The 25,124-nt window shown below is 41.9% G+C and overlaps 1 protein-coding gene across 2 annotated transcripts in view; it reads right to left on the bottom strand.

Annotated features, from left to right (window-relative positions):
* LOC132767749 (ABC-type organic anion transporter ABCA8-like) overlaps positions 1–25,124 on the bottom strand; it is a 93,695-nt gene that overhangs the window by 9,223 nt on the left and 59,348 nt on the right. For both annotated transcript variants that reach the window (XM_067464231.1, XM_067464232.1), the window contains exons 25-35: positions 24,250–24,363; positions 22,735–22,854; positions 17,072–17,149; positions 14,077–14,168; positions 12,273–12,393; positions 10,700–10,823; positions 7,507–7,598; positions 5,787–5,959; positions 5,443–5,518; positions 3,098–3,192; positions 959–1,078 (exon numbers count right to left, since the gene is read on the bottom strand). In XM_067464231.1, coding sequence (XP_067320332.1) covers positions 959–1,078; positions 3,098–3,192; positions 5,443–5,518; positions 5,787–5,959; positions 7,507–7,598; positions 10,700–10,823; positions 12,273–12,393; positions 14,077–14,168; positions 17,072–17,149; positions 22,735–22,854; positions 24,250–24,363 — 1,205 coding nt within the window. The remainder of the gene's footprint in view (positions 1–958; positions 1,079–3,097; positions 3,193–5,442; positions 5,519–5,786; positions 5,960–7,506; positions 7,599–10,699; positions 10,824–12,272; positions 12,394–14,076; positions 14,169–17,071; positions 17,150–22,734; positions 22,855–24,249; positions 24,364–25,124) is intronic.

Here is a 25,124-nt window from a genome sequence, read left to right as displayed (position 1 = left end):
GTCTAGTTGAATTCATCTACCATCTTGCTTTTACCATTCCTTCTCCTTAGTAGGGATATAAATCCTTGTTGATTTCACTCTAACAGGTTAAAGCAACTTTTATAAAATCTTATCTAGATAAGATGCAAGAAATTCCCCCCTCCCTTCCCTGTTTTTCAATGATATGTTGCATTTGGGGATATTTAAATGAAAATTTCATGAAGGATGTGCTTTTCTGTGAAATACAGGGTGAGGCAGCATAACTTCCTTTTTTCCAAAACTTAATAAAACCCATTGTATGAATCAGAAATTTTTATTTTTATTTTATAATATAAGCGCATACTTAAAGTTTTGTTTTACGTAGTTTTGAAGATCAAATTAGGTAGGTGACCTCCCCCATTCTCCATTCTCCATACACTGAGTAAAGCGATTTCTGGGGTTTGTCATGACTCTTGCCAGCATAGCAGGCGTTATGTTGGCAATTTCTTCCTGGATGTTGGTCTTCAAATCTTGTAGGGTCCTTGGACAGTTCACATAAACACGGGATTTCAAAAAACCCCATAGAAAAAAATCACAAGGGGCCAAATCTGGAGAGCGGGCCGGCCACTCCAAATCCGCTCAAAAATTAGGCTTCAACGGCAAAAGCACGCTCCTCACTGTTCCAAAGCATGATGGCGACTGAACTGTGTCAGGACAAAACTTTATACTCCTGCCTCTCGAACGAGACCACTAACGCTCTGCTACGTCTTCAACCAACTGAATGGTGCACATTTTAAAAAAGGAAGTTATGCTGCCTCACCCTATATATTGTCTTATTTAATATATATCCCTGTATGCAAAATATAATATTGCTCACTATGTGTAAACATTGAACATCCCATTGATGACATCTATTTATGACATCCTTCATCTTGTCAATACATTGTCTATTCATGTCAACATAGCATGCTGAGAAATAAACATTCATGAAGAAGCCAACCTGAGTTGTCCAGACACCATGATAGCTACTCGGTCACACACTGCCTCAGCTTCTTCCATGTGGTGAGTGGTCAGAATGGCACCCTGGTTGTTGTCCTTCAAAACAGAGCGAATTGCTCTCCTGCAGACAACGCAAGATTTTTCTGTAATGGCGGAAATGCTAGCCTTTTGTTTGATTCAGCTTTAGTTGATAGACAGAGCTCTAACATCACCAAAGAATCCCAAAGAAGGGGCACCAGTAGACAAAAGCCCAAGGAGGTAGAAAAAGCAGAAGATGCCAAGACTCCTGAGTAGAGACCGGCATAAAAAAGCCCAAGGAAAGTCAAGTGAGTTGGAAATCATATAAATGTTCTTAGTCCTTCAGGCACTTCTCAAGAACCAGAACTAGAAAAGGCTTAACTCCTCAAACTCCAGAGTCTGCAGTTGCTCAGGTGAGCACAATGCATTCTCTCTATAATGAACCGTTGGAAGATCATACTATAAATGAGTATATAGATACGCATATGTATATGTGTATATTAAAATATTATATCCTGTCCCACATCTCAGGAAATCTTTACCCACATAAACTGGTACAGTGTTGTGATACATAGTGGAGGTGGTAAGTCTTCTTTTGTGTCAGGAGCAACTTGAGAAACTGCAAATTGCTTCTGCTGTGAAAGAATTGGCTGCCTGCAAGGATGTTGCCCAGGGGACACCCAGATGTTTTGATGTTTTACCATCCTTTTAGGAGGCTTCTCTCATGTCCCACACGGGGAGCTGGAGCTGACAGAGGGAGGTCATCCACGCTCTCCCCAGATTCGAACCTCCAACCTGTCAGTCTTCAGTCCTGCCAGCACAAGGTTTAATCCTCGGCGTCACTGGGGGCTCCACAAGATTGTCAGGTGTATTGAGAACATTGCCTTCTTGTGCAACTTGGGGCAGATGGGCACTGAATTTTTCAACTTGTTCAATCTACTCTCATGTGTAGATTTGCTGTTAGAAAGCAGACACCCAGTTTTGAGGTAGATGCTTCTTCTGAAGAAACTTCCCCTGTAACATTCTTAAATGGAGACCTACTCCAAGGTTGGAACATCCACTATTCCCATCTTCACAAGCTTGAATATTCAAAGATGAGATAAGGGGCCAAATGGGTTTTACAATTTGAACATATACAACAAAATTGAGCCCTATGGTGTCTAATGAGACTTATCCCCACATAACTTAAAGTAGAGATTATATTATTTAATCGCAAAGTCGGTGTTTTTAAGGTGCAAGTGTATTTTGAAAGGGTGGCGGTGGTCTGAGGTCCTCCTCGGACTCACTTCCTCTTGGGCGCCGCCTTGGTCTTCTTGGCCTTGGGGCTCTTGGCCCCAAGATAAATAAAATCCTGGTGGCACGACTCTGGATTTTCTTTAAGTATATAGCTACAATAACTATCATGATGAACTTCATGATTTTTAGGAATTTCTCCCAAATGAATCTGCATTTAAAGAGCACTTGATTAAAGACTTGAACAACTATTAAAGATTGTAACTACTTTTAATGGTATACTTTGCTCAGAAACTCATCTGCTATGAAACTATGTCTTCCCAAATTTTCTTAATGTCAAATTAGTGTCTGTTTATTATCATGCAAAGAGATTTTGGTGTTGATTTAATGTACGTGAACATACATTAGCGGATTTTAAAATTCCTAAAAGCAGATTTTAGAAACAGGGTAGTATAAGGAACAGATGGGATGCTATTATAATAATTGTTCCATACCAAGCTTTTCCAGTGTTTCTCCCAACTCTTTATGCTCAAAATGGGAAAAATTATGCCTATACTCTGTGGGCTATATGGATGAGCAGACAGACCCAGTCATTTGGGAAGAATGCACTCCCTTCACAAGCAAAGTGGATCTGTTGAAAGAACTGTATTGAGACCCTGCTACTAACAATCTACTGTCTACATAAGAGTAAGTTATTGTATCCAGTATCATGAGATGTGCCAATATCACTGCCACATCTACATGGTTGGTTGCATGTTTTTGAGATTATGAGAGAAAAAAGTTTTCAAGCAGAGATGGGAGATTTTGGATAGTAACCTAGGGCTTAGAATTTGAGGTCTGCTTATAGCCAGAAACCTATTTATTTATAATTAACAGAGAGGCTACTCACCAGACCTGACGTTTTCCTTTGGGATCCATTCCTATGGTTGGTTCGTCAAACAGTATCACAGTAGGATTTCCCAAAATGCTCAGGGCAAAGCATAACTAAAAGGAAAGAAATTTGATTCTGTCTTCAAGAAGAAATCGTATATATGCACACACCGGATATACATTTGAAATAAAAATAAAAATAACTGCAGGGCCACCTTGGACAATGTGGGTTTTTTGTGGTGGGGAAGCCCAAAAAAGTCTTCATAGAGATTGCTTTATGTTGTTGAGATGAACTAAAATATTTTGACATTGAAGTACCTAAAGTAGTGGGTTGGAATCTATGAAAGCTCATGCTAAGTTAGCCAGTCGATCTGGAAGGTATTGCTGGATTCCTTCATTCCCCTGCCCATCTTTTTGCAGACTTAAAATGGTTATCTTGTTGAAAATGGTTCTAGACATAATTATTTCCTTTTATTTTCATTGAATATATGCCAGATAATTTCAAAATTATCAGGATGTATAGTCAAAGCAGGGTAGTTTTTTTTTAATTTTGTGTCAAGAGCACTGCATAAATAAATTAGTATAAAGTGATAAAATAAAGGGAGCACAAACAGCTAAATAATGTTAGACCAAAAACGGGCAACAGTGACTGCATTGTCTGTAGCTTTAAACAGTTCTTTTTCTGTGCATGAGGAAGGGCATTGTGGGCAAGCATACAGATGTGAAGTTGTTTGTTCTACTACACAGTCACACAAAGTGGAGGATTCTTCTAGGTCAGCGTTTCTTAACCTGGGGGTCAGGACCACTGGAGGTGGTGCTGAGGGGGGTTTCAGAGGGGTTACTATTTCTGATGGTCTTAGGAACCCCTTTGGGAGAGAAGGCTGAAAATCTCTATGCCTATCCTTCTCTTTCTTTTTGGAAACAGACGGCAAATTCCCCACCAAAAGCTCTCCTCCTGCCGTGATTGGGTGGCCTCTCAACCAAGGGAGGGCTGTTTTTGAGACTCCAAGTGGGGAGAGGAGAGCAGGTGTGCTCTTCCCTAAATCACTGTCAATTCCTCTGAAATCCCACCAGTATTTTCTGTTGGTCATGGGGTTCTGTGTGGGAAGTTTGGCCCAATTCTATCATTGGTGGGGTTCAGAATGCATTGTAGGTGAACTATAAATCACAGCAACTACAACTCCCAAATGGAAAGGCAATCCCCCCAACCCCACCAGTATTCAAATTTGGCTACATCAGGTATTTGTGCCAAATTTGGTCCAGTTAATGAAAATACATTCTGCATGTCAGATATCTACAATTCATAACAGTAGCAAAATTACCGTTAAGAAGTAGCAACAAAAATAATTTTACAGCTGGGGGTCACCACAACATGAGGAACTGTATTAAGGGGTCGTGGCATTAGGAAGCTTGAGAACCACTGTTCTAGGTAGTGCCATTTAGCCAAGTTGTCTTTTGATCTGCCAACTCCACTTCTGAGTCTGTTCAAGACTTCCAAGTTACTCATTCTTGGTTTGCCCCTGGAGGAAGACCCTCATAAGGGGTCATTCAATTGAAATGTTTAAATGTCCAGTCCCTAGATATTGTATGCTGTTTGGAGCAGTAAACAATCTACTCAAAACCAAGTCCATTTTGGAGGTGATTTTAATATATGGAGACAATTCTTTGCAGCATTCTGTAACTCCTTATCATAGCCTTCCTATATTCGCACCACAATGGCCCAATAAACTTATAAAACAGTTTTATATTAAAATGAGAATACCATCTGACCTATAAAGTTTGTCTATGTATGCAACCAAATCCACATTTCCAATAGCCTGTGAGATAGTTGCCTATGCCAATAAACCAATGATGCTCCCCATGTTTCATCCTATTACAATTTCATTTTAGCAAGAAGCTATATGGAATATAGCTTTGAACAACATCAGGGTTTGTTTTTTTTGTCGTGTCAGGAGTGACTTGAGAAACTGCAAGTCGCTTCTGGTGTGAGAGAATTGGCCGTCTGCAAGGACGTTGCCCAGGGGACGCCCGGATGATTTGATGTTTTTATCATCCTTGTGGGAGGCTTCTCTCATGTCCCCGCATGAGGAGCTGGAGTTGATAGAGGGAGCTCATCCGCCTCTCTCCGGATTCGAACCTGCGACCTGTCAATCTTCAGTCCTGCCGGCACAGGGGTTTAACCCACTGTGCCACCGGGGACTCCATAACATCAGGGTGAAACCAGCAAAAGATTATCATGTCTAGAGTAGGAAGGGGCAGTAGAGACCAGAATGAGAAGAAATGGTAAGCTGCAAGCAACATTGGAAGAAACAGGTCATTGGTACCACCTCGGTTAGTTCAAGACTAACGAAACACAGAACTTACTTTTCTAGCTAATCCAGCAGGTAGTGACTTAACAGTCTTTTCCAAATGTTCTTGGAGTTCTAGAGCTTTTGCTATTCTGAAAAAAAGTAAAACTACAGTGTTTGGTTTATCATGTAGCTGATCTGTTTTGCATGACAAATGCAAAACAAAACATAGCAGGAGTCTCAGGAATGTTGTTAAAACATTGTAGAAAGATGGACCACATTTTTCAAATAGATATAAATCTTTCATTTTATGGTCCCACACCCAACAAGTAAATCACCAGTGCAAGATAACAAAGGGGATCATTTTTTTATAGAAAATGTGGATTTTCCAATGGAAGCAGCATCTTTAGTTGTTCTTACCGATCGATAACAGAAGTAGTGGCATCTTTCTTTATCCCTTTCACAGCTGCATAAATCTCCAGATGTTCTTTCATTGTCAGGTTGGGCCAGAGAGCATTGTCCTGAGGACAGTAGCCAAGAAAGCCACCCGCATTCTCTTCCACTGCTGACACATGAGCCCCTTTTATCAGCACCTGTTCCAAATAGCAGATATTGTGGCCACACTGAAGTATCATTCAGTGTGAAAATATCTTTTGCAATACAAAAGAGTTCATAAAAGGGTGATGTAGTTCACAAACAGAATCCTTCCACATCATATAACACTATGAACCTAGGAAGAGGGGGAATCATACCTCATCTAACAGGAGTTGTTTTGCATATGCTAGTTCAGCGATAGTCTAGCCATTGTGCCCGCCAACTCCCATCCCACAACATAATACTTGCGGCAGGGCTTGATAGCTAAACTATCACAGAACTGGCATATGCCACCATGGAAGCAAAATGGAAGGCTTCCCACATTGCACCAGCAACGATGGAGGGAAGCCAGGCAGCCAACGCTTGGCGATTCTGATGTGGTGTTTCTGGCGGCCTGTATGAGAAGGCTGTCAATCACATAAAAGCAGTATTAGGTAGATCAGATACCAAATAATGAAAGATGTAATGAAAGGGAACCAATTTGAGATCCACTGTCTGTGAAACTGAAATAAACATTTTCACAATAAAATAAAGGCACATACAGCAAGGCGTCCTCAAACACTGATATATACAATCTGATTCAGTCTAGGCCAACAGCAGGGATTCTTTTTTCAGTCTGTGGACAAAACTTGGCTAAAGGGTTCTCAACCTTTTAAACAAGGCTTTTTCTGACAACTTCAACTATGTGTAGAAATACATACAAGTTTTCCTTTGTGGAACTCTGTAAATTATTGCTGGTATGATTAAAGGTAAAACTGCAGTTTAGACCATTGAACCATGATCAGAACATGATTTGGTATGTTTTGTACTGGTTCTGAGACATTATTTTTGTGTGTATGCCTTCTGTCTCTTAGTTGTTATCCCAAATATATAGATTTAATTTCTGAAGTCAATTTAATTACAACAGTTGTATATTAATCTAATGTAATTAATCTAATAGAGGGTTTATGTTTCTTTCATATGTGACTAACATATTATACATGTGAAAACAAACTGCTTGATCAAGTTGAGAAAAAATAATTTCAGAAATAGTTTTACAAAACAATCCTATTCTTTTCCAACTCAGAAGGAATTCCCACCAACTTCAACAAAACTTACATCCTTTGTACAATAATATATTTCTACACAGACTACGTAATATTTTTAAAAGTAAAGGTTTCCCCTGACATTAAATCTAGTCATGTCCGACTGCGGGTTGGTGCTCATCTCCATTTCAAAGCTGAAAAGCCAACATTGTCCATTGACACCTCCAAGGTCATGTGGGTGGCATGACTGCATGGAGCACCGTTACCTTTTCGCAGAAGCGGTACCTATTGATCTACTCACATTTACATTTTTTCAAACTGCTAGGTTGGCAGAAGCTGGGGCTAACAGTGGGAGCTCACCCACTCTCCAGAGTCAAACCACCGATCGTTCAGTCAGCAAGTTCAGCAGCTTAGCGGTTTAACCCGCTGTGCCAGCAGGGGCTCCTTGTGTAATATTTAATTAAATATTAATTAATTGATTTTGCTTTTAAATGAAATTATCTTCAAAACTGGCAACTTACCTGTCCAGCTGTTGGATTTGTGTCTCCTGTTATCACGCTAATTGTTGTACTTTTACCAGCTCCATTAGGTCCCAATAGCCCTAAAACTTCTCCTAAAATAAACAACAAATACCCGTTGTTTGAATTAATGATACTCAAATACAATGTCATACCAAGCAAAAGAATCACTGATATCAAAATATTTGTAAGAAATATTTCAGTCTTAAATTACTTGACTGGATGCCCCACTGATCACTGGACAGAGAAACACACAGTACAAGGGCCAACAAATTGAGATCTTATGGCTGGAGCTGAGGATAAAAGTGTGCACTCCTTCCCCAGTATGTACATGATGTAGAAGCAGTCCTGGGAGCACCAATGATCATCTTCATCGGGTATACCTATGATATGATGGAGGGAAATGTCTTAACCCGTTTCCGCCCCATCCCTACCCATCCCATGTCATTTCTGTGCCTTTCCCTGTATTCTCCCCACTCCCCCCCCCCCCCCACCTACTTTCTCCAGTTTGGAGTCAGGTAACACCCAACTTCCAAAGAGCTGTAAGGTCGCCCTGAGTCCCCCTTGGGGTTGAGAAGGACGGGATATAAATGTGGTAAAACAAACAAACAAACAAACAAAGATAGTCTTCAGAGACTGTTTCCATGTGCTTAGGAAACAGAGCACCACAGAGTCCCACAGGAAGTGCCCTTACATCATGTGATGGCCTTCGTGGGACTCCTGTTGGGCTCTATTTTCTAAGTCCATCAAAACAAACCCCAAAGGCTGTCTGATGAAGTCCTTGAAGTGGCCATAAATCTTACATTCAGTTCAGAACCTGTGTAGGAGGAAGTGGCTGAGATAGTGAGAGGCCAAGCTATGAACAGATTCTGTGTCCACAGATTCAACTATTCCCAGCTTGAAAATATTCCAAGAAAAGAAATGATCCTAAAATCAAACTCTGATTTTGCCATTTATAAGGGATGCCATTTTATTGTGCCATTATATCTAATGGGCTTGAGCATCCACAGATTTCGGTTTCCATGGGTGATCTGGGACCAAATTCCAGCAGATACCAAGATCCCACAAAATCATTTTGTTGTGATTACACCAGAAAAATAAACTGTGTATGTATGTTCATTTTTGATAAAATAACAACATCCATATTGAAATAATGAAAATAGAAATTGATCCAAATGAATAGAAAGACTCTGCAAGTGCTGTTTCATTTGCTCTCCCCCTTCTTATCTGACTCTAGAATTGAACTTAGATCCATTGGTTGAATGAAAAGTAATGCCTCCACCTTTGTAACTCCTCAACAGATGGCAGTACTGGTATGTGGCAGATATAGGCTTGTTCAGTAGACTCTCCTCTACAGTTCCATTTTGGCAGGAAGCCTTAGGATTGAATGGTTGTGTTGTTAAAGTGCGATGTATGGAACCCTGCGCAGACGGTTGGTCAATGCGACAAGCAACATGCAGTCATTGAATTCTTGACAGCAGAAGGTGTCACCCCAAAGGAGATTCATCAGAGAATGCAAGCTGTTATGGTGATTGTATTGATGTGAGTACTGTGTGTCGTTGGGCGAGTAAGTTTAAAGATGTTGAGGTGGGAACATCTGACTTGCATGACAAACAAAGAGTTGGACACCCTGTGACAACCACCACCGAGTTTCACAAGCAAAAGGTTGACAGATTGATTTGAGAAGATCGTCATATCACTCAGAGAGGAATTTCAAGCATAATCGGCATTTCACAAGAACGTGTGGGTCATATTATTGCTTTGCTTGGCTATCGGAAGATCTGTGCACGATGGGTACCCAGGATGCTAACACCTGAAATGAAAGCACACAGACTTGAAATTTGCCAGGAATTCCTCTCGCATTACGAGAATGAAGGTGACGCCTTTCTCCATTCAATTGTGACAGGAGATGAAAGTGGGTACACCATTACAACCCGGAGATGAAGCATCAGTTTATGGCATATCGACACAAAGACTCGCCCCAGAAAAACAAATTCAAGACACAGCCCTCAGCTGGAAAAATCATGGCAACAGTGTTCTGGGATGCAGATGGTGTTATCCATGTTGATTTCCTTGAACATGGAACAACAATAAATTCAGAGCGTTACATCACAAAGCTGCGAACTTTGAAATGATGGCTAACAAGGGTCCAAAAGGAAAAGAGAAATGTTTTCCTGCAGCATGACAATGCCAAACCACACACTTCACATGCCACCACAGCAAACTTCAGAGACTGGATCCCACCACCGTATGACATCCTCCATACAGTCCAGATTTAGCATCGTCTGTTCCCGATAATGAAAGAAGATCTGCGGAGACAACATTATGCTTTTGATGAAGACATTGAGAGAACTGTGAGATGCTGGTTGCGGAAACAGAGTGTTGACTTCTTCCGTGACGGCTTCAGAAAACTTGTTGATCATTGGCAGAAATGTATCCAATTGTCTGGTGATTATGTGGAAAAGTGAATAGTGGTAGTTAAAGAGCACATTCTAAGGATTATTTCTGCGTTTGATTTATTAAAATATTCCCATCCAAACCTGATTAATGAAGGTGGAGGCATTACTTTTCATTCAACCCTCGATCCTAGAAGAGAGAATCATTGAATTCAGTGGGACTTATGATTGCAGTGTTAAAACTTCTCTTTTGCCTATTGGATTCTCTTACAGTGCGAAGAAAAGAAATCATATTTTTAGCCTTTTTTTTTTTTTGCGTGTCCGGAGCGACTTGAGAAACTGAGAGAATTGGCCATCTGTAAGGATGTTGCCCAGGGAATGCTCAGATGTACTGATGTTTTACCATCCTTGTGGGAGGCTTCCCTCATGTCCCTGAATGGAAAGCTGGAGCTGACAGAGGAAGCTCATCTGCACTGTCCCTGGATTCGGACCTGTGACCTGTCGGTCTTCAGTCCTGCCGGCACAAGGGTTTAACCCATTGCACGACTGGGGGTTCCTTTGAGCCAATAACTCAAATACTTCTGCGAATAATGACAAAATTATAGAAGTAGATATAATGTTTGTCTTCCAAAGAACTAATGGAAAAAGTTCCCCAGCTCATCATAGTTGAACTTGTTTGTCACATTTTTCGCTACAGGAGGAAAAACTGTCCATAGGCCGAACTCTGAATCCAGCCCAAAGTCATTTCCTTTTTCCCCTGCTCAATTATTTTTCTGAAACACTCTTTCTGGTCATCTAACCTTTTTTAACACAAAATGAGACAGTTCTAGTGGCCACTTTGCCTCCTGACTTGTTCTTCAAACAGGAACAGCTCTTCCTGCTTCTGTACTCCTTGCGCAGGTTGTGGACAAGGACAACCGGTTTCTAAATCGGGAAAACAAGAAAGAAGTTTACTTGTGCCACTTCTGCACAGCCATTTCATATCATTCTCTTTTGGCCTCAACTGACCACAGTCAAAACGGCCTCTAGACAAGGACAGAAACATAGGAGGTTGTATTTTATCAAATCAGGATGCCCACCTATCTAACTCTGGGGGGACATACTGAATACATCTACACCAGGCAAGGGCAAATTCCGAGTAGGATAATCCTCCAGGGTGGGTTTGTAGGTGACTATGGAGCCCTATTCTTGATCTGCATCGTCTCTCACAGTGAAGGCATTGGTTTCCAGGTGGAAGGTGGTCCTGGTCAGGGTTGGCTTGAAGCGCCTTCCTCTTGGCATGTTTCTCTCTTTCACCCTCCATTCATGCCTCTTCAAATTCTGCAGCACTGCTGGTCACAGCTGACCTCCAGCTGGAGCGCTCAAGGGCAAAGGCTTCCCAGTTCTCAGTGTCTATGCCAGAGTTTTTAAGGTTGGTTTTGATCCCATCTTTAAATCTCTTTTCCTGTCCGCCAACATTCCGTTTTCCATTCTTGAATTTGGAATAGAGCAACTGCTTTGGGAGATGGTGATCGGGCATCCGGACAACGTGGCTGGTCCAGCGAAATTGTTGGCGGAGGACCATCGCTTCAATGCTGGTGGTCTTTGCTTCTTCCAGCACACTGAAATTTGTCCACTTGTCTTCCCAAGAGACTTGCATGATTTTCCGGAGGCAGCACTGATGGAATCATTCTAGGAGTTGCATGTGACATCTGTAGACTGTCCACATTTCGCAGGCATATAGCAGGGTTGGGAGGACAATAGTTTTATAAACAAGCACCTTGGTATCCCTACGGATGTCCTGGTCCTCAAACACTCTCTGCTTCATTCGGAAAAATGCTGCACTTGCAGAGCTCAGGCGGTGCTGTATTTCGGTGTCAATGTTGACTTTGGTGGAGAAGTGGCTGCCAAGGTAGCAGAAATGGTCCACATTTTCTAATGTTACACCATTAAGCTGTATCTCTGGCATTGGAGAGGGATTGTCTGGTGACTCCTGGAAGAGGACTTTGGTTTTCTTGATGTTCAATGACAGCCATGGGCCACTGCACCCACATACTGAAGGGGAGGCCAAAGCAGACAAGTAGGGGGAAAGAGCCCAAAGGGTCGTGTCCAGCCCATGGGCCTGGGTTTACTCATGCCTGATCTACACTGTAGGATGAATACAGTTGGACACCTCTTCAACTACCATGGCTCAATACTTTGGAATCATGCAAAATAACAGTTCAAAACCTATGTACATTGCCTCTTTCAAAGGCATTCTAAGTATCATGTTTAAATTTTGATTATGGTTTTAAGTTGTATATCTTTTGACAGTTGCATTTGTGTATACTGCTTTGAGATACAGTATAAGTGGTTTACGAAAGTATCTAAATACATAAAAACTGCATGTTTTACCTCTTCCTGATTTACAGATGCCAGGGCAGTTTGAGCTCTTGCCCTTTCCTCTTTAACATCTCTATCATTTTCACTGGGCTCTTCGGGATTCTGATGGACGCTCTTGCTCTGGGGAGAAATCCTACAGATCAAAGGCATCACAAAAAGGTTGAAATTAAAACATACTAAAGAGTATACACCATATACAATTTTCCATGAGGGAAGGAATTAATGATCCATAATAAAGCCAGAATCTGAATGACTAGCAACTCAGAAAATCCTGTCCTTATGCTATAATATTTTCCTATATGTTAAAATCATTAATATTTTTGGTTGTGAAAAATTGTCCCAAATATGTTAATTCTATTTTTGAGTTAGAAATTATAGCCATAAAACAAAAAGTGAAGTTTTCAAATATCCTTAATTACAGTAATGTCTATGAGTGTAGTTTAACTCTTTAAGAAATCAATAATTATATTTAGAAGACAACAGGATATTGTGCCTATGTAAGATTAATTTAACCCCTATATTACACAAAGTAGCAACATGTTTCATGAAAGATATATGAAAGTAAACATATAGCACTAGATTTCTTTTCCACCATAACAATGAAATAACATGCTACCATCATGTAGATAAAGTTTAATCACTTATTATACTTCTTCATTCTTAAAAATATAAATAAAGCATGATATAATAACATGGACATAATAATAATAATAATAATAATAATAATAATAATAATATTTTTGTCATGTCAGGAGTGACTTGAGAAACTGCAAGTCGCTTCTGGTATGAGAGAATTGGCCGTCTGCAAGGACGTTGCCCAGGAGATGCCTGGATGATTTTGATGTTTTTATCATCCTTGTGGGAGGCTTCTCTCATGTCCCCGCATGAGGAGCTGGAGCTGATAGAGGGAGCTCATCGGCCTCTCCCCAGATTCGAACCTGCGACCTGTCGGTCTTCAGTCCTGCCAGCACAGGGGTTTATAATAATAACTACTACTACTACTACTACTCCTACTCTGGGACTTTCAAATTCAGACAGACAGAGTTTTGGAGTTCCTGACCTCACAATTGTGTTAAAAAACAAAATATGGATTGATATTGCAATTCCAGACAACAGCAGGATTGAAGAAAAACAACTGGAAAAGAGATTGAACTGCAAAGACTCTGACACAAGCCAGTAAAGGTGGTCCCAGTGGTGATCCGTTACACTGGGTGCAGTGCCTAAAGACCTTGGCCTGCACTTAAACACAATCGGCGTTGACAAAATTACCATCTGCCAGCTGCAAAAGGCCACCTTACTGGGATCTGCACACATTATTCGCTGATATATCACACAGTCCTAGACACTTGGGAAGTGTCTGACATGAGATCCAATACAACAGCCTGCAGAATGATCCTGTTTGCTGTGGACTCATTGGTTGTGTTTCAAATAACAACAACAACTTTATTTTTATATCCTGCCACCATCTCCCCAAAGAGACTCGGGGTGGCTTACATGGGGACCAAACCCAGTCAACAGAGTTAAAATATAACACAATAAAAATACATATACAAACACCATAAAAACATAATTTAAAACATAATTCATCACACAACAACCAGTGACCGAAAGGTTAGAGACATGTTCCTAATCAAATGAATAAAATGATGGCAAAACTATGGTTCCTATATTACTGGGTGTTGAACAAGGAAAACAAGTCACTGAAAACAGAACCTATGGCTATCAAAAGTGTGTGTTTTTAAGTCATTATTTCATAAGAGCAGTCTTTCCATCACTACGTTTGTCTGCATGAGCATATGAACAGACCTGTACAAACCTAAAGACAGGATCTCTTCTCATAACTGGCTTGCTATATTTCCTCAACAGCCACCAAAGTAAGAACATGAAAGTTGCACAGCTGAGATATGGCTATGTGAAAACAGAACAGAAAAAATATATTTTCAACCAGTGTATAGATATCCCTAATTACTTTAGTTGAATACACATAATTTTGTGTCTGGTTACATTTCTGTATCAATATAGTACACAATCACTTTATGGAAGAACCAGTGATAAGAATTGACCAAGGCCTTGAGGACATATCTTTAAAGAGAGGCTGGATGGGTATCTTTCAGGAGTGCTTTGGCTATGCATCCTGCATGGCAGGATGTTGAACCAGATGGCCCTTCCAACTCTAAGATTAAATTATTCATTCTGTGGACATTATCACATGAAGCTGCTATTCTATGGCAGTTGTGTTATCATCAATAGTGGCAACATATTGGGTTGAACACTCTTGCTAACACACCTCATTTGCACAACTGCACTGATTTGCTGATCCATAGCCATGTGGTCGTGCTTCAATATACCCATATAGCTCTACCTTCCTCTATGTTGATTTCATATTTGAAATTTTCACTACAACTTATATAAATGAAACTTGAAATCAAATCCTCGGGAGTAGCAAGGACAAGACGGAGAGTGGGAGAGATGGAGAATCCTGCCATCGGGCATCACTTCGGTCCCAGCATGCCAACACAGAAGCAGAAAAGGCTCATTACACTGGGTGAGTAATGGGAATATGGTGTGATCTGCAGCTATTGGGTGTTTTTTCCTGCCAACAGCAGGAAGATTGTGGTGCAGCTGGCTGGGTGTCATGAGTTCGAAGCCAGCCCAGGTCGGAGTGAGCTTCCGGCCAATTTGTGTAGCTTGTTGTTGACCTTTGCAACCCGAAAGACAGTTGCATCTGTCAAGTAGGAAATTTAGGTACCACCTATGTGTGGGGAGGCTAATTTAATAAATTTACGAGGCCATAAAAAATCTCCAGCAAAAGCATGCGAGGAATGCGGAAAGTACTTCATCAGCGTCTGTGCTGTCACCTGCTGGGCCTGTGAAAGAGTCTGTAGACAGGACGTGTTTTCTGTATGCCCAACGGGACGCTGGGGGTGCCTCGGCTGAGAGGCCTTTCGGATTTCCCCACACAAATGACATTGCAGGTGAGGTTGCTGCCTTGCCAATCCATATATCTTGTGAGGCCTCCATTCTGTTAAGTTTGCTTATGGGAAGCAGCATCCTCAACCCTGAAAAACACTGAACACCCTACAGCAGTGGTCCTCAAACTTTTTAAACAGAGGGCCAGGTCAAAGTCCCTCTAACTGTTGGAGGGCCGGCTTATAATTTGAAAAAAGCATGAATGAATTCCTATGCACACTGCACATATCTTATTTGTAGTGCAAAAAACACTTTAAAATACAATAATTAAAATGAAGAACAATTTTAACAAATATAAACTTATTAATATTTCAATGGGACGTGTGTGCCTGCTTTTGGCTGATGAGATAGGATTGTTGTTGTTGTTGTTGTTGTTGTATGCTTTCCAGTCATTTCAGACAGGTTGACCCTGAGTGAGGGCCAGGTAAATGACCTTGGAGGGCCGCATCCAGCCCTTGGGCCTTAGTTTGAGGACCCCTGCCCTACAGTATCAAATATTCCACCAAGATTTAATTCTTTGTTATAAAAATAAACAAGCACATCAATTTCATTAGTATACAAATGCGCTTTTTAGATATATATTTAGGAATCTTGAGGTTCTTCCTGCCTTGGAGCCTGAGGAGCCTTGAGGCTCAGGTGTCGGCGGTGTCCGGGAGGGCTTTTGCACAACTGAGACTTGTGCGCCAGCTGCGACTGTACCTCGCGAAGGCGGATCTGGCCGGGGTGGTCCATGCCTTGGTCACCTCTAGATTGGATTACTGCAATGCACTCTACGTAGGGCTGCCCTTGAAAACGGCTCGGAAATTCCAACTGGTCCAACGGGCAGCAGCCAGGATGCTAACCGGGGCTCATTACAGAAAGAGGTCAACCCTCCTGTTTAAGGAGCTCCACTGGCTGCCATTTATTTTCCGAGCACAATTTAAGGTGCAGGTGCTTACCTACAAAGCCCTGAACGGTTTGGGACCACCCTACCTGCGTGACCGCATCGCCGTCTACGAACCCACACGCTCACTTAGGTCATCTGGAGAGGCCCTGCTCGTGATCCCGCCCGCGTCGCAAGCGCGCTTGGTGGGGACGCGAGACAGGGCCTTTTCTGTGGTGGCCCCCCAACTTTGGAACGCCCTCCCAAAAGATCTTAGACAGGCCCCTACATTGGCAGTCTTCAGAAAGAAATTGAAAACCTGGCTGTTCCGATGTGCTTTCTCAGATTAGGAACCCTAATACCAAGTCTTTGAAGCACTTTAGTAGAACTAAGATCACTGCACACTGCACACTGCACTTACTTTATAATCCTACATACCTCCTGCCACATCAGCACTTTTAATCTTGTACCCACTACTCTGGCCGGCCCAGTTTTAAAGTGTCTTGACGTATTGTTATTGCTGTTGTTTTGCTGCTTAACTGTTTTTAATTTGCTTTAGGTATTGTTTTGTTATACTGTGTTTTGTTGTACTGTGTTTTGAGGCTTCGGCCTGGGTAAGCCACATCGAGTCCTGTGGGAGATGCTAGCGGGGTACAAATAAAGTTATAATAATAATATGGTTTTAAAACAAATTTATTTATGATTTCTTATCTATAAATGTTTAATTTGTGGAGCTATTTTATATACCTATATATAACCTTTTATGAGGTCACATAAAACATTTTCAGGTAAAAAGAGGTTGCAGGTAGAAAAAGTTCAAGGCCTTCTCTAGAAAACCTGCCCATAATCTTCACCTGGGAAAGGAGTCCTCCTTCAGAAAGAGCCACTAAATTCAAAACTGATCACACAAGTACATTTTAACTATTGGAGGACTCCTTGTTTTTTATTTCTTTCCCACATGCACACATTAATTACTCACCATAAAGGAGGTGCCCCACAGTAGCTTTATAGTACTACTGTACCATTTCTCGTCTTCAGGACTAAGCAGGCGCTGTAACTGTAAGAGAACAAAGTTGATAACATAGATCATTTTCTCTGATACTAAATATAGGCATCACCAGTAATGATGTTTGGAAACTATACAGTGTCCCTGGAAAAAATTGCTTTAATCCTTTCTGTATAATGAGGTAAGCAATACTGGGTTGTTGTAGGTTTCTTCGGGCTATATGGCCATGTTCTAGAGGCATTCTCTCCTGACGTTTCTCCTGCATCTATGGCAAGCATCCTCAGAGGTAGTGAGGTCTGTTGGAACTAGGAAAATTGGGTTTATATATCTGTGGAATGACCAGGGTGGGACAAAGGACTCTTCTCTGCTGGAGCTAGGTGTGAATGTTTCAACTGACCTCCTTGATTAGCATTTGATGGCCTGGCAGTGCCTGGGGTGATCTTTTATTGAGAAATGATTAGAAGTGCCTGATTGTTTCCCCTCTGTTGTAACTTTAGAGTTTTTTTTTAATACTGGTAGCCAGATTTTGTTCATTTCCATGTTTTCCTCCTTTCTGTTGAAATTGTCCACATGCTTGTGTATTTCAATGGCTTCTCTGTGTAGTCTGACATGGTGGTTGTGAGCGTGGTCCAGCATTTCTGTGTTCTCAAATAATATGCTGTATCCAGGTTGGTTCATCAGGTGCTCTGCTATGGCTGACTTCTCTGGTTGAAGCAGTCTGCAGTGCCTTTCATGTTCCTTGATTCGTGTTTGGGCAATGCTGCGTTTGGTGGTCCCTATGTAGACTTGTCCACAGCTGCGTGGTATATGGTAGACTCCTGCAGCAGTGAGAAGATCCCCCTTGTCCTTTGCTGAACGCAGCATTTGTTGGATTTTCTTGGTGGATCTGTAGATAGTTTGTATGTTGTGTTTCCTCATCAGCTTCCCTATGCGGTCAGTGGTTCCCAATGGATACTCCAGGCCAATGGATACTCCACGACAGACATCAGAAGAGCTGCAAGACTGAGAACAAGCCACAAGAGTAAAGACAAAGATCCACCCAGAGGAAAAGTGTTCTTGCCATACATCAAGGGAACCTCTCATAGAATCATAGAATCATAGAATCAAAGAGTTGGAAGAGACCTCATGGGCCATCCAGTCCAACCCCCTGCCAAGAAGCAGGAATATTGCATTCAAATCACCCCTGACAGATGGCCATCCAGCCTCTGTTTAAAAGCTTCCAAAGAAGGAGCCTCCACCACACTCCGGGGCAGAGAGTTCCACTGCTGAACGGCTCTCACAGTCAGGAAGTTCTTCCTCATGTTCAGATGGAATCTCCTTTCTTGAAGCCATTGTTCCGCGTCCTAGTCTCCAGGGAAGCAGAAAACAAGCTTTCTCCCTCCTCCCTGTGGCTTCCTCTCACATATTGATACATGGCTATCATATCCCCTCTCAGCCTTCTCTTCTTCAGGCTAAACATGCCCAGCTCCTTAAGCCGCTCCTCATAGGGCTTGTTCTCCAGACCTTTTATCATTTTAGTCGCTCTCCTCTGGACACATTCCAGCTGACAGCATAGGGAAGCTGATGAGAAACACAACATACAAACTATCTACCATGAAAGCCTTCAACAATACAGTAAACAATACTCTTTTGCAAATGGATGGGAAGAGTTTTCAATGTTCTCCAGAAGGTCCAGAGGGCTTCCATGATCTAGCTAATCTTATGTGTAGAACATTGAACCCAGTTTTGTCAATTTGCACTTTTCCAATTGTGTCTGCATGGGGAAGAGGGGAGACTTAGGTTCCCAATTCCGCTCTTTGTCTGCTCTGTCATATGCCAAGTTACCTTCCAATTATTTTCTGATGTATTTCAAAGCTGCTGTTATGGTTAACACTTGATCAATCTCCTAGAGAAGAAAACATCAGGGCTTTTGAATGGGCATGATTTCAGGGCAAGCATGGTCACTTGTGTCTACATCTCCACCTTAATTAAACAAAATCTCGATAGCAACAGCACAGTAATACATGATAGTATTGTAATATAGTCATTATTGTTTCTTACCTGTGTCTGCCTATGGATCAAGGCAGGAAACAACAAATTAAAATAAAACAAATACCATTAAAAACACATCAGTTTGAAGTATGTAATATCTAAATATTCATAGATTCCTTCATGGGCTGCCTATTCTGCTGCCTATTCAAATCCTATTCTACTGCCTATTCAAATCCTATGGTGTAATGTCTATGGTGTAATGTTTTGTTGATATTGCTTTATGTTTTTGATTTGCTTTGAGTTGTATTGTTTTATGCTGTATTGTGTTGAGGCCTCGGCCTTTGTAAGCTGCATCGAGTCCTTCGGGAGATGCTAGCGGGGTACAAATAAAGTTTAATAATAATAATAATAATAAATCCTTCTGCATGGCTCTGTGCTTTACTTACCTGGGCCACAACAGCTCAGCAAACATGTATAGTATGTATTTATTGCATTAATTTAATTAAGATGATAAACACCACCTAGGAATGTCTGTTTCACTGATGGACACGGCAATGTCATGAATATGAGCCTTTCAAGATTTGGCTCTGTATCTGTGGTCTTCCCTTAGATCAATGGTTCTCAACCTGTGGGTCCCCAGGTGTTTGGGCTTACAACTCCTAGAAATCCCAGCCAGTTTACCAGCTGTTAGGATTTCTGGGAGTTGAAGGCCAAAACATCTGGGGACCCATAGGTTGAGAACCACTGCCTTAGATATTTGAATGAAGGAGAATGTCACCTGTTCCTGGAATGGATTGAAGGTCTTCCTCCTTGGTGCACAGTATTAACCTGCTGAGTTAAGTATGAGGATGTTGAGATGGGTGGGAATTGTATGTATATTTGTAGTGTTACACTGTATTGTCTTTGTTTTTGAATGTATATGTTTGATAATGCACCATTTGGTGGAAAGGCCAATATAAATTAATGTTATTGTTACTGTTGCTGTCACCATAATTTAAAACAGCATTTCTCAACCTGGGGATCGGGACCCCTGGGGGGGTCACAAGGGGTTATCAGAAGGGTTATAAAAGACCATCAGAAAACACAGTATTTTCTGTTGGTCATGTGGGTTCTGTGCGGGAAGTTTGGCCCAATTCTATCGTTGGTGGGGTCCAGAATGACCCGCAAATGTCAAGGTCTATTTTCCCCAAACTCCACTAGTGTTTACATTTGGGCATATTGAGTATTTGTGTCAAATTTGGTTCAGATCCATCATTGTTTGAGTCAAAAATGTTGTTTCCAACCCCCATGTCAATAGCTAGGTCGGGCCTGAGGGCTCTCAGCAATTGCCCAGATCACATCACCAATGGGCCTGAGAAGGGCCAGTCATAATCCAACCATTTAAACAACTATTTTCTTTGTTTCTACTGCTGCCGCACCTCCTCTCTCACCATTGCCTGAGCGGCTGAAGCAGGGCTTGGGCTCTCATTGGCTGAGATGCACCAGCCCCCAGCCACTCCTCCCAGCTCACTGGTGTCAGTGAGTCCCCTGACCACTCACAGCAAAGCCAGCTCAGGGAATCGGGCATGGGAAATTGTGTAAATTTCCCTTTTGGGAAAATGTGTAAAAGTGCATGTTTTACTGTGTTATGCATCTCAGCCTATTTTGGGAGTGGATTACCGCAGGCTGGCATCACTTTCAACTGAAATTAAAGAAATACCTCAGTGGCTTCTGCTTCAACTTGGTGAGATTTATTCTGGAATATTGGCTTCTTTTCTCACTAGGCTAAACTCACAGTGGCTTGGATCTCACTATTCACTGTCATTCTAAATTGCTCGATACCACTGACATGAAACAAAATGGGGCTTCCTTCCTTGTCTCAAAAGCTGGTAAAATGAAGGATCCAATGCCATCATTCCTGCTTCTTCCCTTCGCCCAGCATTGGACTCTTCCTCCCTTGAAGGCCCAGGTGGCAGGGGATGGGTTGCAAGGAGGGGACTGCAAATGGGGCACTGGCCGCAGTCTCCTCAAGAGCAGGTAGGGAAGGAAGGATCAAATGTTGAGCAAAGGAAGCGGGTGGTAAGGGAGGCATTGGATCCTTCCTTCCTTGCCTAGGCTTGAAGTTGCTCCTGCCAGAGCCTCATTTGCAGGAACAGCTGGGTTGCAAGAAGGAGATGCAAACGTGGCTCTGGCAGCAGCAGCCTCCACAAGAGCAAAGAAGGAAAGAAGGATCCATTATTGGGAGTTGTATTCTTCATACTTTACCTGCTCTTGAGGTAAGGAAGGAAACCTCACTCACAAACTGGATTGCAAGGAGGAGGAAGCAGCTAAAGCTTGCAGGTCAGTAAAAGTGAGATAGAAAAAGAAGAAGAAGAGGAGGAGGAGGAGGAAGGAGGAGGAGGAGGAGGAGGAGGAGGAGGAGGAGGAGGAGGAGAAGAACAACAACAACAACAACAACTTCTTTATTTTTCTACCCCGCCTCCATCTCCCCGAAGGAACTCGGGTGGCTTACATGGGGCCAAACCCAAGGCAAAATACAATTAAAACAAAACAATAACAAATTAAAACAGCATAAAACAGCATGACAATAATAAACAAGTATCAAAAGCAACAACAGACTAATTTTGGAGGGGTGGGGGAAGGAGGACCACTATGCGAGCTGGTTAAAGGATAAGGTGGTTCAATAAGGTGGATAGAAACATATAATAGCATAGGAAACAGAGCAATTAAACAGGATCAATTCAGCTTAACTTAAAATATATATAGTAATGTACTATAGGGATTCAGAATCAGGTCATGATTCAGGTCATGATACAAGTCATTTGTCATAGGAGTTGTCAGTTGAATGTTCCTTCATCACTGATTCCTTGTGTGTGTGTGTGTGTGTGTGTGTGTGTTTATGTCAGGAGTGACTTGAGAAACTGCAAGTCGCTTCTGGTGGGAGAGAAGTGGCCATCTGCAAGGACATTGCCCAGGGGACACCCAGATACTTCTCTCCTGTCCAGGGAAACTCTCCAGGGAAACTTCTCTCCTGTCCACATGAGAAGCTGGAGCTGACAGATAGGAACTCACCTTGCTCCCTGGATTCGAACTACAACCTTTTGGTCAGCAGTCCTGCCAGAACAAATGTTTTAACCCACTGCGCCACTCGGGGCTCCTATGTGTGGAAGCAAGGGAAAGGAAGAAAGCATGTGGGTGCTCTTAACTCCTTTTGGTGGGGCGGGGGGGGGGGAGGACTCTGAGTTGGAGTGCTAACAGGAGCTAGGACACTGTTTAGGATGATGGAGGAAGAGAGGGCCAGCAGGAAAAGTGTGTGTGTGTGTGTGTGTGTGTGTGTGTGAAGGGTATGCTTGCCATATTGCATATTTTTGAGACCCCCGTGGACCACTTCTCTGTTTTTTGCAGACCACCTGTTGGGAACCACTGGACTAGACAACCTTTTTCCTATCTGTATCTTGACCTAAGTCTGTACCTCTTTGGGAGGTAACACTTGTATAGTGAAGTTGAGCAAAAGTCATGACATGACCCAATGCATCAAACCGCTCCCAACCCCCAGCCGCATGCTAGCAATAACTAACAACAGAGCTAAAATGGATGTCATAATAGTTATCATGGACCAAGTTACTCCATTAGAAAAATCGGTTCAGTGCATATAGGATGAAAAATAAATTGATCTGTTGGCTTACTGTTAAGAAAGATTGCAAAAAGACGACACATCCATACGTAGGAATAAAAAACATCAGCACATAAGCCGTAAAGGTCAGACGAAAAAGGGCAAATTGGATCAAAATAATAACCAGTGTCACCTAAAATGAAAGATGGAACAGTTATAAACATACTAATCACATGATACAAAAATATTTTCTGCAAAGTCTGTGATCTAGCACCTGAATTAGGTAGAACCAAGCTTGAGTATTGGACCTTTCTCAGTTCACAAGGGCCAGTGTAGTCATCTCATTTTTCCTATGCTCCACAATGTGAGGAAAAGGGAAAGACACTTCAGGGATTAATGTGTGATCGAATGGTATATTAAATAAATAAACAAGTGAAAGTTTCTTATTCATTTTGCAATGATGTCTGGCTGTTCCTTTTAGGTTTTGACAGAGAATTTGGTCATGCTAACCATAGTAAACCCACAGAACAGCCACTGGTCCACATAGGGATTGTGAGATGTAAGGGAGAAAGGTGACAAGAGCATAAGGATTTGGAATTGCGGTATCAGCTTGGAGAAGATATATATATATATATATATATATATATATATATATATATATAGTAGAAAGTGTGAGACCCCTTCCACACTGCCCTTTATCTCAGGATCTGATCCCAGATCAGGCATGTAGCTGGAGGGGGGGGGGGGCTTGAGGGGCTTCAGCCCCCCCCCCCCCCCGAAATTCACAGGGTGCTTCGCAAGAAGGCCTTACTGGTACATTATTTAAACTGTTATGTTTATTCATATCATGATCTGATCACCATGCTCAATATATCCCATATGCCATATGCATGGGGTATTGGGGTAACGATACAAAATTTTTGTTAGGATAGATCCTCTCTCATTGCTAGAGTAGATCCTCTCTCAGCCCCCCCCCCCCCCAAATCAAAATCCTGGCTATGGGCCTGCCCCAGATTATCTGCTTTGAACTGGATTATATGAGTCTCCACTGCCAGATAATCTGGGATAACCAACTAATCTGGGATCCGATCCTGGGATATAAGGCAGTGTGGATGGGGCCTAAGTAAACAGTTCTGATGCCTCTACTATACTGCTCAGGCAAATAAATATTTAGCTAAGTCATCCTACCCCCATCACAAAAATAACCCCATTGCATTTTTATCAATGTTTAGATCAATTTCTACCAAAATCAACACTTCCTCTTGACTTTTCCCAGCTCCTTATTTCCCAAGATTATCATAAGGTGTTTCTTCACCTCCTGGGGGAACTCTGCTGCTTTGACGTTGCCTCCATCACCGCTCCTAACTGGTCCAACCCACATTTTACTCCTTTTTGTACTCACCTCATGCTTTGTTCTTTTCAGTCTGCTGCTACATCTCCTATTTCCTCACCTTGGGATACCGCACATCCTTCCCCTTTCTCATGTCTACCTCTCTTGCTCCTTGTGTCATACCACTGCACATTTCTCCACTTCTTTCCCCTCTCTTCCCTTCATTTACCCCAAATCAACATCTAGCAAAACACTTACCAAAATGAGGATAAATGACCAAAAGCTGCTAGGATACCATTTTTTGCGAAATATAAAGGCAAGCACATATTGGAATGTGATAACTGATGTGCTGTACCCAAGCAGAAATGATACCTGTAAGGAAGAGAGCCTCATTAAGAGGATGTAATGTCTAGAGACCATATGTACCACATATACATTAGAACTTTTATTAGTGCTAGTCAAATAAATGGAAGTGAACAAATAATAATAATAATAATAATAATAATAATAATAATAACAATAATAATCTCCATTTGTATACCACCCTATCTCCCCAAAGGGACACAGGGCGGTTTCCAACATGTAAGTCAAACATTCAATTAGCAGACAGAAACCATACAGACAATTGCATCAAGATAAACACATTCAACAATAAAGCTACTGTGTATTTGTTTGTTTGTGTTATGGAAACCTCTTTCTTGTAAACAGGTAAAGGTAAAGGTTTTCCCCTGACATGAAGTCCAGTCTTGTCCGACTCTGGAGTGTGGTGCTCATCTCTATTTCTAAGCCGAAGAGCCGGCGTTGTCCGTAGACACCTCCAAGATCATGTGGCCGACATGACTGCATGGAGCAGCGTTACCTTCCCACTGGAGTGGTACCTAGCCTGTTAGTGTTAGAAGTGTAAGACAGGACACCGTATGAAGACGGCCTGGTATGACAGAGGCCTCATGTGAGAAAGCTCCAGTGTGAAGGCTGCTGTGTGTAAAGCTACTGTGTATTTGTTTATTTGTGTCATGGAAACCTCTTTCTTGTAAACAGGTAAAGGTAAAGGTTTTCCCCTGACATGAAGTCCAGTCATGTCCGACTCTGGAGTGTGGTGCTCATCTCTATTTCTAAGCCGAAGAGCCGGCGTT

Source organism: Anolis sagrei, chromosome 2 (genome assembly GCF_037176765.1).
Source record: "Anolis sagrei isolate rAnoSag1 chromosome 2, rAnoSag1.mat, whole genome shotgun sequence".
Classification (NCBI taxonomy): domain Eukaryota; kingdom Metazoa; phylum Chordata; class Lepidosauria; order Squamata; family Dactyloidae; genus Anolis; species Anolis sagrei.
Note: the sequence above shows the minus strand (reverse complement) of the source record. Positions and strands in the feature narration are given on the sequence as shown.